The sequence below is a fragment of the Alosa pseudoharengus genome, unplaced genomic scaffold (assembly GCF_046254945.1).
Source record: "Alosa pseudoharengus isolate Yale_2024_CS ecotype anadromous, Long Island Sound unplaced genomic scaffold, YU_APseudo_1.1 YU_APseudo_1.1_scf_5, whole genome shotgun sequence".
Lineage (NCBI taxonomy): Eukaryota > Metazoa > Chordata > Actinopteri > Clupeiformes > Clupeidae > Alosa > Alosa pseudoharengus.
In genome coordinates, this window is record NW_027468837.1 from 21,215,140 (window position 1) to 21,228,975 (window position 13,836).

The 13,836-nt window shown below is 43.8% G+C and overlaps 1 protein-coding gene across 1 annotated transcript in view; it reads left to right on the forward strand.

The window, feature by feature from the left end:
• Positions 1-13,836, forward strand: part of LOC143104340 (metabotropic glutamate receptor 4-like) — a 147,837-nt gene that overhangs the window by 106,615 nt on the left and 27,386 nt on the right. Inside the window, exon 6 of the mRNA XM_076268363.1 lies at positions 651-851. Coding sequence (XP_076124478.1) covers positions 651-851 — 201 coding nt within the window. The remainder of the gene's footprint in view (positions 1-650; positions 852-13,836) is intronic.

The window sequence follows — 13,836 nt, forward strand, 5'->3', positions numbered from 1 at the left end:
TTGGTCCCTTGCCAAGGGGCCATACATTTCAAATATACACAGGAGAGATGTTAAATTCCTAGTGCTATAGGTAGGGGATTTCCCACAGCGGCCAATATACAACCAAGCCTATCTACCGTCAACAACTGAATCTAAAAAAATCAACCTTTTGTGGCCAAAAACATCACCACCTAGCATTTCACTAGGGTTATCAAGCAGGCACTTTCCTTCATGGGTATTAGGCCCACAACACCTCCAGGCTCAACAATGACATCTGTACACGCTGAATATCTATACTGCATAAAAAAATAATGTAAATTGATTTTTACTTTTGGATCTAGATCTGCACTATACTGTATATTTGAAGTGATATGTAAGTCACTGTTTGTGGGGTAGCAGCCATTCAGTCCTGTTAACATGCAACTGCTATATTACACGGAAATATAGTGCATGTATAACTTTGTGCCAAACTCAAGTATGTGAAGTAACTTGTGAAATAACATTAAGTTAAAAATAGGTATAATGGTGTTCAAAATAACCTTAACTAAATATTATATTGGGCAGGCTATCTGTCCGTATGCTTGTTCCGCTGAATTTTACACCGCTGTCAAGGAACTTCCCAATGTTGTTTTCCTGCTATCAATAACATTGTTTTTCTTTGCCTTCTGCAGATGAGGAACGGATCGGGAAGGATTCCTTGTATGAACAGGAGGGGAAGGTCCAGTTTGTGATTGATGCAGTGTACGCCATGGCACACGCTCTTCACAACATGCATCTGGATCTGTGCCCAGGGAAAGTGGGACTGTGCTCCAAAATGGAACCCATCAATGGCACTCTACTACTGAAATATATACGCAACATCAACGTCACTGGTGAGTTCAGTGATATCCTTAGTACTTACCGTAGGTGAAACAAATTGTGAAGTGAAAAAAAATACACATAGTAATTGTTAAAAAAACTGAATGAGAAATCCATTGTAAAGTAACACAAGAGGGATTTAACAGACGCTTTTGCTAATCTTATCCAACTCTCTCTCTCTCTCTCTCTCTCTCTCACTCACACACTCACACACACACACACACACACACACACACACACACACATACACACACACACACACACACACTTACACTCACACACATGTAACGGATGCCAGCTAGCTTAGCTGTGCTTGTGGAACGTTGGTAAACCACACTCCCCGACGCCTCAAGAGTGCTGCTGGCATGTGAGCCAGTAGCCTGGGCTATTGGCTCAATTGTTAGCGCGCTCGCCTCCCGATCCGAGGTGCTGCTGTTTGCGGGTTCGAGTCCGGGCGTGTGCAGGGCTGAATCGCGCAGGTTCAACAAAACGCAGGTTACATTGGTGCCGTGACCCGGATCGGGAGTGAGGTTTAGGGGGGTGAGTGTAACGGATGCCAGCTAGCTTAGCTGTGCTTGTGGAACATTGGTAAACCTCACTCCCCGACGCCTCAAGAGTGCTGCTGGCATGCGAGCCAGTAGCCTGGGCTATTGGCTCAATTGTTAGCGTGCTCGCCTCCCGATCCGAGGTGCTGCTGTTCGCGGGTTCGAGTCCGGGCGTGTGCATGGCTGAATCGTGCAGGTTTAAAACAACACAGGTTACACACAAACACACACACAGGTTCAATTACCTCTGTCCAGGAGAACTTTTCAGTTAGTGACTGACAGTTAACAGGCTATTAACAGACTAACTTGCTAACCAGGGTGAAGAGCAATCCATTCTGATCCTTCCCATCCATCTTGCCACTTGACCACAGAGGTGTGAACTGATTGTGTAAGAGCAGAACCACATCAGGTTGTCTCAATAGAAAAGCAGAAATTAGATTTGACATCCATTATGTGCTCTGCATGTGAAATCATACTTTGAATTTTTATACTGTAGCTGTACTTGATCATTTGTTGTGTCTTTAGTTGCCTGTCAGAACATCAATTACAAAGTGATTTAATATGAAGCCTAATCAATCATAGTTGGTTGCTGGCTGGTTAGTTTTGTTGCTTAAATCAAGATTCCATAATTCTTAATTTCTTATACATTTTGGTAGAAATGACTTCTTTTAAAGCTTGTTTTCAACTGAAAAGACAAAAAAAGACTGTTGCTTCAGCATTGGTCAGCTGCCTGTGATTTAGGCTAGGTGATTTTTATCTTTTTAGAGTTTCTAACCACTGTTCAACAGCAACCTGATGAGGGTATCACAAAATAACAGGCATCCTACCTCTGTCTCTTCATGTATATCAGGATTATTCTCCTCTTCTCTCACAACCAGACCACCACCTCTAAATCGGGAGAGACTGATCAGATCTATAATAGCTCAGTTTACCCTGGAGAACCAGAACACTTTTGACTCTTAACCTGCACTTGACAAATGTTGAGAGTGACAATACACCTAACGTATGAGGCACACATGGGCAGCCTACATGCTCCACATGAGTGACAGTTCCTGGTTCTCTGTCTCGATCAAGGAAAAAATTACCACCAAGGGTTCCTGGATCCTGGGAGCCGCAATTAAGTTTGCTTCAATAACAGCTGGTCACAAAAATGTGATACATAAGCATAGATACATTTCTGTTAGATAAACATTCTCTTTGACAAAATCAGAACCTATAATGGTGCAAAATATTTAACTATTGATAGCTGTGTACTCCAGAGTAACAGATTGTAAGTATCTCTATATAATGCACTGGATGCCTGATCATGCCTCAAGAACAACTGTCAACAAGACCTGTTGGATTGGGTGATATGCCATAAAAATTCCCATCCACTTACATATGCTGATTCAACATCACAGGAGGGCTGACCAGTTATGCACTCTGATTGTGTGAAGGGATCCATCAACCTGCGCTTCATTTAAATGGATTTTGGACACATGATTTCATATGCAGTGCGGTCTTATGTGTGGGAACCCACAGAACTGTGACAGAAGCATGTCCAGTTTTAAGCACCTGGTGCAGCATGTCAGAGCATTAGCATTCACAGGAAATGAAAGAAATTCACCTCATGTCCACAGTACACCAGCTCTCCTTGATTCTTGGACACTCAAAAAGGCTACAAAAAGCCTGCAAGCCTGCAAGAGCCAGCTGATCTTCACATAGCCTGGGTCCTTTTTCAAATCCAGCTCAAATCAGGAAATCACGACAGCTGTTTCAGCATTTCATGTATTGTGTTCTACAGCTAGGTCTGTTTATTGAAACCTTTCAGACTTCAACATCAGGCTTTTTGAATAGTATTTTATATTAGTGGTATGGATTTGGAACTCCGTGAGGGAGGATGGTGCTATTATGCTGAGCAGAAGACCTATTTTAAAGTACCGATCTCCTCCAGTGCAGAATGATTTGAGAGGAAGGGAAATGTGAAACAGTGTGCCCACAGGGTGAAGAGCCTCTTCTATTCTGTCGATTACATTTCCATTTACTCTGGCTACAATGCTGTTATAGTAATTCTACTGTGTTCATTTTAGTTTCCCCCTCCTGCATATAACAGTTTATACTTAGCATTTTGAGCTTATCCATTGGATGGTCGCCTGTATTTTAAGCAATACAAAACCTTACCCATATCTGCAAAGGACTTATTGTCCATGTGAATACCTGAAGTTATTTTAACATTGAACCGATACACTGAAAACAAGAGGCTACTTGTAATTCAGGGAGTTTAGTATCTTAACACTCAAAACGTACATTTGTTTACTCATAGCAACCCTACAGCAGCTGGATGTAGTCAAAGGGCTTTAACATTGTACATTATCCTTAGTTACTCCATGCACAGTATATACAGTATATATGAGATTGACAGGTCATTGTAGGTTATTATATTCTGAAAATGATATTCTAACTACAAACTTATAAATAACTTTAAACTTATATTCTGTTGTGTCTTACATTGTCCTTCAGTTGGCGGCACCATCTTATGCTGGTCGCTGTTCCATGCCTCATTATTTAGTGTTCCGTTGGTTTGGGGGTCCTCCTGTCATCTATTATATGAGATGCTTGTTTTGTTGTAAAGCACCCTGTAGAGTGGGAAAGGGAACAAAGGTTATTTTTGAAACTACTGTTGTTTTTTCTTGCCTCTACTGGATAGATCAGTGATGTGTCAGAACATGATTGAGAGGGAAAGATATGGGGATAGGGGCAGAGAAATGACCTCAGGCTAGACTGCAAACCTGGATCCTCATGGTGTTCTATACAGACCTGTATTGTAGCTACACTCAGGTCTGTGGATACTGACTTCAATTGATTTCAAGCTATTAGATCTACTATGGATTTGTTTTCACCTACATTCACTTAATTGTGGCCTGTACATTAAACATTCTGTACATGAGATTATTCAAATGCAGAGGTTTCACAAAGCTCTGACCCAACAAGTTTACATAATCATGAAGGCAAGAGTTGACCACAGCCATTGGTTACACTTAAGTTTTCCCTATTGCATCAACAGAAATCAGTATGCTTCTCACACTCACAAACACACACACACATAAAGTAATGCAATTTTTTTCATATAAAATAATCCAGTTTGTTTGTTGCTCAATACATTAATCATTCCGACTCCCTCGGTCATGGCTCATTGATAAACTGTGGAGAGTGGAGTTGGTCTACTCTAGCCTGGACTCCTCCCTACGCGGCTGTTACAGCAGGATCTGGAAGCAGCATACATAATGTGCAGTCAGTGGCAGTGTGAGAGCCCGGTGCATATTTAGCGCATGTTATATCATCAGGCACCAAAACAAACACAGATAGGGATGTCAAGTGAGATCATAAGAAATCCTGACCCCCCAGCAGAAGCATAAACCCACTAGGTTAGGTGAATACTGATAGTGGTTAAGCTATCGACTTCTTGTTTAACATGCCACTCATTCCTTTCCAAAGCGCTGTCAACACGATAAGTTTCTTCTTTTGTCATATCTCCCAGGACCAGACGACTGTTTACGGTCCTCCAAGTTTTTACCATGTTTACATGTTTACATAACGCTACCATGTGAAATACTCCAATAAAAACAGTCTGACACAGTCCGGCATACCAACACTTTGCTACTTAAGGCAGTTGTCATTATGTGGTATGTTATTTCAACCTAGAGAGTGCCATGAAAAGTCAACCAAATAGAAGCCATGACAGGACCTTAAATCAGCCTGCAGAACTGTTCATGTACATACTGATATTACTTATGTGACTTCTCTGACTTTTATGACAGTCTTACTGAAGGAGCCATCTATGTGTAATAATCGATCCCACCAAATAAATAAAATAAAAAAAATCAATATTCTCAGTACAGAAAAGAGGAGACTTTACAGTGTGAATATAATGTTGAAGTGGAAATTCAATATCATGGCTACAATCACGTTTCATATTTTATTGTGGTCTCCTACACCTAATTTTGTGCATTTTCTATATTTACCTTCAGTGGCATTCATTTGAAATACACACACATTTGAAGAGATGACCTGCTGAGATACAGTTGATAATTCTTCGCTGCCACACTATTTGAAGTTCCCCAATTAACTCCTGCAGCTCTTCACCAGAGGTTTTCCAACCCACTTTAAACCGGTGCTGCCTATTTATTGACACTCCCTCCCCCTCGGCCCTCCTCCAGCCTTTGAAGGTGCACGGAACAAGGTTGGCTGGAAACTTCAATGGCTTGCAGGCGAATGAAGCGCCCCATCACTTCTGTATCTGTGCTCCCCATCAGTCTTGTGAGAGCTTTCTCTGCCTTTGCACATTCAGTACGCAGTGGCCTTTACGCTGTCAGTTTCACTCGGCACCCCAGTTATTACTCTGGAACAAAAGGCTCTTGGCTACCACTGCGAGCTGCTGTCTTTTCATTAAGACTAAAGACTTTGAAAAACCAAATATTATGGGCTGTATTTTTTTACTGTTTATTTATTTGCCCACCTTCTTTAAAACATACAGAATGTTAATGGAGATGGCGGTTTATGATTTAGAGCCTATTATCCCAGTGCTAAGTGACCCATTAAGTTGGAAATAACTCTGATAAAAGACACAATGATCACAGAGAGCACATCATTTGATAGAGATAGTGGTACATTTACTAAGAAATGCTGATGTTGGCCTTTTAAAATCGGAATGTGAAATAGAATGTGTAAATATGGGCAAAAAAAAATTCTTCCCCGGATCCTCTTGGGCAAGTGACAGGAAATACTGAAATGTAGAAAATGTGAAAAACGGCCATTACCCATTGTAGTGTCATAACATTAGGTTGGTAGTTGCCAAGCTGTATTGATATGTGACTCATTCATACAGCCTAATCTGTGTGGAGGGAGTGAGACTCAACCGGTGGTTATGAGATTGACAGGTCTTTTGAAGTCAAGGAGTTCACGAGCTGAGTACTGTCCCTCCTCCTCCTCCTCAGCTTGCTGTCAAGACTAGCCTAGCGACATCAGTTTGAGTGGCTGCGTCACGCTTAGTCTGTCATTAACTAGTGTGATGGTCCATTAAAACTCCAGAGGCAGCACAGCTAAGCAGAACAGCATGCTGTAACCTTGAAGAAATGCATAATTTACTGGTGTCCATAAAATACCATTTAGTGACCGGGCATTACCTTGAGATTAAGACCGATCATCTCAACGGTTGGATTTCTAAAAGAATCCTATCAGTAGGCTTAGGCCTAATCTCCGATACTGGGACTTCAATGTCCAGTGTGGTGTGCCAGCACATAGCCTATAAACTAGATGCCTCATTCTTATTTGATGCCAGACATCCCAACCTGCCCTGGAAGTTCCAGGAGTCTCCCGCATATTGATAGTTGCTCCCTGACGTCCGCAAATTCTATACATTTTCCCGCAAATCGATTTCAGTGAGAGCGAGAGTGTGTGAGAGAGTCTGAGAGCGAGTGACAGAGAGAGCATTCTAATAGGTCATCTTTATGCTATTTTAGAAGGCCTTGTTGTCTCTGTGGACAGGCTATGGGATTCATCTCAATCTTCTTCATTATCCAGCAGTTCAGTTTTGTCCTGCAGCACCTTGGCAAAATGAAAAAAAAAGAAATAATAAAACACATTTCACCCAAGACTGCTAAACACACTGAAGTGTACCCTTGCCTCATAGGAGTAGAAAATGATGCTCACTCCATTGTTTGCAATACATGTCTATTGGCTATGGTGGGTTAAATGAATGCAGAGATTCTAGAACATGTTAACATGATTCTGTGTAGGGATGTAACGATTACCGGTATAATGGTAAATCGCGATAAAAATGTTGACGATAATAATTACCGTTTTCATTTCAAATATCATGATTATCACTGTTGATTACCGCGGTGTGGAAACCGTGTTTTTAATCCTTCCCAGCCTCATCCGAGCCTGCTTTTGACATACAGTAGGCCTGGTACAATGGAACAAAACTGGTACCCTACTGATTCTGTTGTCTAATTGATGGTTTTAAGTACGATTCGGATTAGGCTACACCTGATTTTAAAAGGCGGAACTTTTTCACCGCAAAATGTGCACTGTATCATGTACTGTAGCCACTCTGCGTCTTTTTATGTTCGCGTCACATTAAATCCATTCCACTCACGTTATCAGGAGAATACAGTAGCCTAAAGTTTTATTTTGAACGCTTACTTTGATCTCACTCTGCATCCAAATAACAGAAATAGCAAACTCCAAGTTGTGGTAGGGTAAGTTAAGCTATAAGCACATAGCCAATTAAACATGAAGAAAAAAGTGAACGGGACACTTTTTGAAACTATTTCAGCTTGTGTAGGCCTATCAGTGCTTTCTGAACATATTGAACACACTTTTAGAAATACCGTGATAATACCGAAAACCGTGATAATTTTGGTCACTATAACCGTGAGGTTAAATTTTCATACCGTTACATCCCTAATTCTGTGTCATTTGCTCTTTAGCATAGGTAACATTATTTAACCTAGCTGGCTAGCTGCTATATGGAGATACCCCACATGAGTCTTTGCCAGGTGGGATATCTGATGATTATCCCCTTGTACCTTATGGAACAGGCCTCAAGTGCCATTTAATTTATGCTTTAAAGGAATCATATGTAAGATTGTGGCCAAAAATGGTACTGCAATCACTTTCAAATTACTGTAGAGCGGTGTATCCCCTCCCCCTCCCCCCTGACTCGAGGTTGCCAACCCGGATGGCGAAACACTACTGACTTTGTGATTAGTAGATAGGTGGAGGGTGGCGCATCAGGCCAAAACACAACATGACATGACAAAACACAACATCAACATCAGTTGAGGGCTGCAACTTCACTTTTTAAATGACAATATCCTGGCCGGACTACTGTTGTCAGTGATATAAATATTTGAAATGAACATGATTTCTTAATGTCTAGTGATATATCAGGGCCATTTTATGATTAATTGAAATACATTTCTTACATACGGTTGCTTTAAATGTCCTGATCAGCGTTTGGAATAACGCCGTTTAAAAGGTAACGTTATTTTTTCACTAACGGGGTAATCTAACTAATTACTTTTCCCGTCGTTACAACGCCGTTAACGTAACTGGACGTTAAATGCGGTGCGTTACTATGCATCGATTGAATAAAGTAATCCGAATGCACCCTGGCTCACAGCTAGTGAGGAGGTGGGTTAATAACGACGTAAGCGATTAGGATTGGCTAAGGCAGAGTCATGTTTCATGATAGCCCATCAGAGCCAGTGTTTTTACACACTTGCCAGCACACGTGCCACGCAAACACGCAACAGCTAAAATAGAGATTCTATGATAGCAGAGGTCAGGAGCAATCCGAAAAGATGGCATTTTCAAGGTGGAGATATAAGCACTATTTCACATTCATCAAGGCAAGAACGTGCATGTAATGTGTACATTATGTCCAGGAGCGAAGACTTTGTCGACATCCGTTGTAAGCAACTCTAATTTAATGAAGCATCTCACACACGCATCTAAAGCTAAAGTGGCCAAAAACACCGATACCTCCACCATAGATGATAGATTGTGTCGTGGAAAATTAACCACTTTCTCGAACCTCCAATCTCAATAAGCACTCTGATGTCAAAGGACCCAAAGGAGAACACCAAGACGAGAGATGCTGAAGACTGTTGATTCTTTATTTGCCGTCTTGCAGTGAAGATACAATTCTAACAGCGTCAGGACTGGACCGTCAGGCAAGAGAGCGATGGGTAACAGCTGCTTCCCCGATGAGATCTGATCTGAATGTGCCTGCGCTCTACCTTTTATGCTTCTAGGGGCCTGGGAGATGTCTCTTTCTCCTAAGAACCCAGGCCCCTTTTTAGCCAATCAGAACGTTGGGATATTGGTGGAAACTCCTCCTCATTTAGACATTAAAAATATGTATTGGCCAGGTTCTATGTGTAATTACTTGTTGCTAGGTAGGGCCTGTATTCGTTTTGGCTCTGTGAATCACTGTCACCTAATTTTACTTCCTCTTTTTTTACCTGCCTTGACATTTCAATCTTACGACTTCCAGACAGTCCAGTCTTATGACTTAGTCTCATAATTTTTCAGCAAATGTTGCATGACATTGTACAAACAGTATTACATCAATTTTCTGGTAAATCAAATCAGCATTCATACACATGTATATGATCAAATAAAATCACCACACATTCCCCCCTCTGAGGCTAAGTTAGCCTCACTATGTAGCGGAAGCACAATCTAAACACAAGAGCATGCCATGATCCGTACACTGTCATGACACCTCAGGCTTTATGCACATGAGCAAATTATGGGGGAGCAGTATCCATGATTAAAACCTTAGAAACTTAAATCCAATGGCAGAATTCATCAAGTGTAAATGCCCTGCTATGAGTAAATAATAATAATAATAATAATAATAATAATCAAAACCCTGGACGCCCAGATCAAGTGACAGAAGACCAATTATTTGTTAAGAACAAATGGCTGGGACATGGGACGGATTTTGTCCCCAAAGTAACCAACGCATTAGTTACCCTGAGCATAAAATGAACTTTCATGCAACGGTCATCAGTGCCAAGTTGGAGTTACGTAACAATGCATAGATCTATTCGTCACACATCCATCCGCGTTCTTCCAGGTACATGATTGTCGAGTAAACCTTAATGATCACATATGATTAAGATAAATATGGTGTATATACGACCCTTTCAGGCCTTTATGCATCACCCCCCTTTGCTATCCGCGACATAGTTCCCCTTCTCCGGATTCCTCCGGGCATTCACACTAGTGTGAGAAAGGGTGGGCGCACCGGCCGCAGGCGCGTCCCACCTAGGGAACGGGCCACCAGGCTCTGCCTTAGGTTGCCCCTGCTGGCCAAAAGGGTCTTACCCGTCCTGGAGCACTGACCGTACCACACACCTGCCAAACCACTAGGCAGGCCAGGTCCTACGCACGGTAGGGTAGAGTAAGGTGAGCATCTCTAGTAGCAAGCTTACGTCTACCCATTAATGGGTGGTCTTGCAGTTGAGGGCTAGTCCTCTAAAAATCTTAAGTTACCGTCTAGGTGTAGCGAGGCGTAAGCAAATGAAAATATAAAGCCAAATCAAGATTAATTAAGCGACTTATCCGTTTCAGGTCACAGCCCATGACTCTACTCCTTTCACTCTGTCACCCGGGCGTGCAAGTACGTGTCATGTGAATTATCCGTCAGTATGGTGTGCGTAAGTGGGAGTCGGTGTACGTGTAGAGTAGAGTTGCTCTTCCTGTAGTATTTGATCCACAAATTCGTCTGCCATTATTCTCTCCACACTGGCATATACCAAGGGAATGGCCTCACTCTCATCCTCCACTCCCCATGGTATCACATTATAGAGCACGAATTGTCTAGCTACTACCCTGGAGCAAACCTTTCCACAACATTGAGTAATACAGAAAAACATTCCTACCACTAGGGCTGCTCCCAATAATATTTTCCCAAGAAATGCTATGATCTGACCTCCCCATGACCCAAAAGTGTCCGTCAGCCATCGGGTTATTGGAGCGAAGATTCCAGAGATGGAGATTCCGTCGAACGTTATTCCTTTTCCAGAGTTCTCGTGGGCTTCCTTATTGACAGCTTTGAGTCTGTTCATTGCATTCGTGAAATCGTCCTCGCTCTCTCCTTCACCTGGGACATACGTGCAGCAAGAGTCTGTCCCGACGATCGCACATACTCCACCTTCCTTTGCCACTATCCAGTCCACTGCTATTCTAGTTTCTATTGCCATTTTTGTGGTGGCGTTCAAATCTCCTGTCAAACGCGCCTAACGCGTCTATGGTGGCATTCATGAATCGCAAGGCATTATAGTGGATGTAGTTGATCCATTGAGTGTTCTTAGCAATGCTTGTGGATGCTCCGACGAAGGGAATGGCGGCTTCAAATCCAGCTGCCACCTCATCTCGTGCCTTGAACTGTTTCGGGACGTTGTGGGGTTGTCCAAACGCATCCATGTATATCCCGTCATCGGTTCCTTTTCAGATTCCCTTCTATTGGCATTTGCTGGTTGTTATCCGGGCTAGTTGAGTTCCGTGTCGCGTTGCATTCCGACCAGGGGACTATGTGGGTTCGTTGGGCTAAGATCACCCTGGCACATGTCCCTTTCCAGTATTTCGGAAGGGTGTTCCGTACCATCTCCTTCCACATGCCCACCATACGTCCGCCATGGGAATATTCTGTTCATTTGGGAGAATCACTGTTGTTTCGTTCACCTAGATTCCAAGTTCCTCTCCCTTCTTGCTTCTCTCTGCCAGATAGAAGAAAGAGCTCTTGAGGGAGCTACCGAAAGAGACCCATTTAGCTGTACAAAGTCCCTCGAATGTTCCCACCTCTACTGGACTCTCTCCAAAATACTCGACTGGGGCTGCCTTAAAGCATTCAAACTCTATGTCCTTCGGTATCTCATAAACCCTGATGGTCTTCTTCATTACCCTGACGCCCATGCCAGGATAGTCCTTTCCGCATCTTGCCTCATTCTCTTGCGTTGGGCGTCCTTCTCCTGTTATCAAACTAAAACTAGTCCACCTCTTCCTTGCGCTCTCCTCTCGCAATTGTGTGAGACATCCGATTGGAGAAAACATGTCCCTCTCATATTGCTTTCCTGACTGACTAAAAGCAGCATCCTCTTCTCCAGTTTCTGGTGCTGGCAATATTGTTAGTTTTGGTCTTACTGTCAAACACACATAACAACCCCATTCTGGATTCACAGATTTTGCTGTGTACTTAGCCCACTGCATCCATGAATTGTCCTCCCAGGCGCTCAGTATGCTGGCTGACCTCTTCTTTCTGTTCTTAGCTTGAGCTCCGCTGGCTTGGTTCGTCATTAGGACTTTGGGAGGCATCATGTTATTTATGGTTCTACTTTCTGTATCGTTTTGGGTCTTCACGTTGTCTGGTACCAGGGTGTGTTCCGTATCATTTCCAGTCGTCACATTGTTTGGCACCAGGGTGTGCTCATTATTCTCCAATGTCTCTGGTTCTAATGTATGCATATCCTCTCCTGACTCTTTTAAGTACAGAACATTGTCCATGTCTAGGGCACTGTCGCTGAACAACTCCTCTCCGTCTCCTTGCAGAGCGTCATTGGAGGTGACGGTCTGCTCTCCCTTAGTCGCTTTCGTAGTTTTCTGGGAAACCTTGGAGGGGCCAGTCGTAGATCTCCCCGTACTTTCCCCAATGAGCACCAGGGAATCCTTCTTGACTGGTTCCTGGGTGGTCGTCCCCGAAGTGGGGGCCACCCGTGATGTGCCCTGGGTCTGTCGGCCTCTCCACACGTTCAGCAGGAAGTTGCGGGCCCTGTTGAGGAGGTGTCCAGGGGGGAAGCAAAAGGAGATTGGGAAGCCTGAGGGAGTCGAAGTCTCGTGCTTCGGCAAGCTCGTCTGCGGCAGATGGCTGTACTCCCCTTTGGTCGTTGGCGGAGTTGTCGGTCGGATAGGAGTGGTTCCAGTCATCAAGGAAATCTCTGAGGTTGATGGTGTCGTACCCTTGTAGGTGTAGTGGCAGCGTCGGTGACGGTGGTACTTCTTCCGGCCTTGGTGCTTCTTTGGCGTGACTCCTTGTGGGACCGTGTGTGTCTGTTACGGGGAAGTGGGTGCAGGGCCAGCTGGTAGGTCGTTGCTGGTTGGGGTTGTGGCCGGGGCAGTTCCGGATACCTGGGATTCGGGAGCGGCTTCAACCTTGGGTGCACGTCCCCTCCTTCTCCTACGGCCTGGCTCGGCTCCAGTATCACCAGCACCTGCAGATACAGATAGGAGAGGGAAAACAGCAGGCTCCCTAGGAATATTACACCCAGGGCCATCAGCAGGAGCCGGCGATAGTTTTTATGCATAGCGCTTGTGCGATTTTCTTCCATGTATTAGCCGTAAACGCTTTGCCATTGTCGCTGCTGGCTGTCTCTGGGATCCCAAATCTGGGTATTACTTTTCTTGCTAGGAACCGAATTACAGTTTTCTCATCCTGCCCCCTGCTCGGGCAGGCTTCTACCCATCGTGAGTAATGACATATTATCACCAACAAGTGTTTGTATGTGTTTACCGTTCGACCCATGTCGATATAGTCAATTACCAGGTGTTTGAACGGTCCCTCTGGGAGTGGGACGTGTCCCAGGGGCCGTGGTCCTATGCCTACTGTTATGTTGTTTCTGTAATTGTGAGTGGCGCAGGTGTGGCAATTTTTTAACACATGATTGATCCTAAAGGTGTGGGGCCCAGAACCCCCATCTGCTGCCTGACCTCCCCCTTGCGCAATGATCTACATCATGCGCATCATGGATGAGGAGGTCAAGGAGCCGGTTGGGGGCCACCACCCTTCCGTCATGGCTTCTCCACACGCCGTTTCTATCTGTCGACGCACCTCTATCCTCCCATAACGTTTTTTCGGCATTGGATGCTGCGTCTTACGCGTCCTTTATGTCACTAAGTTGAAGCA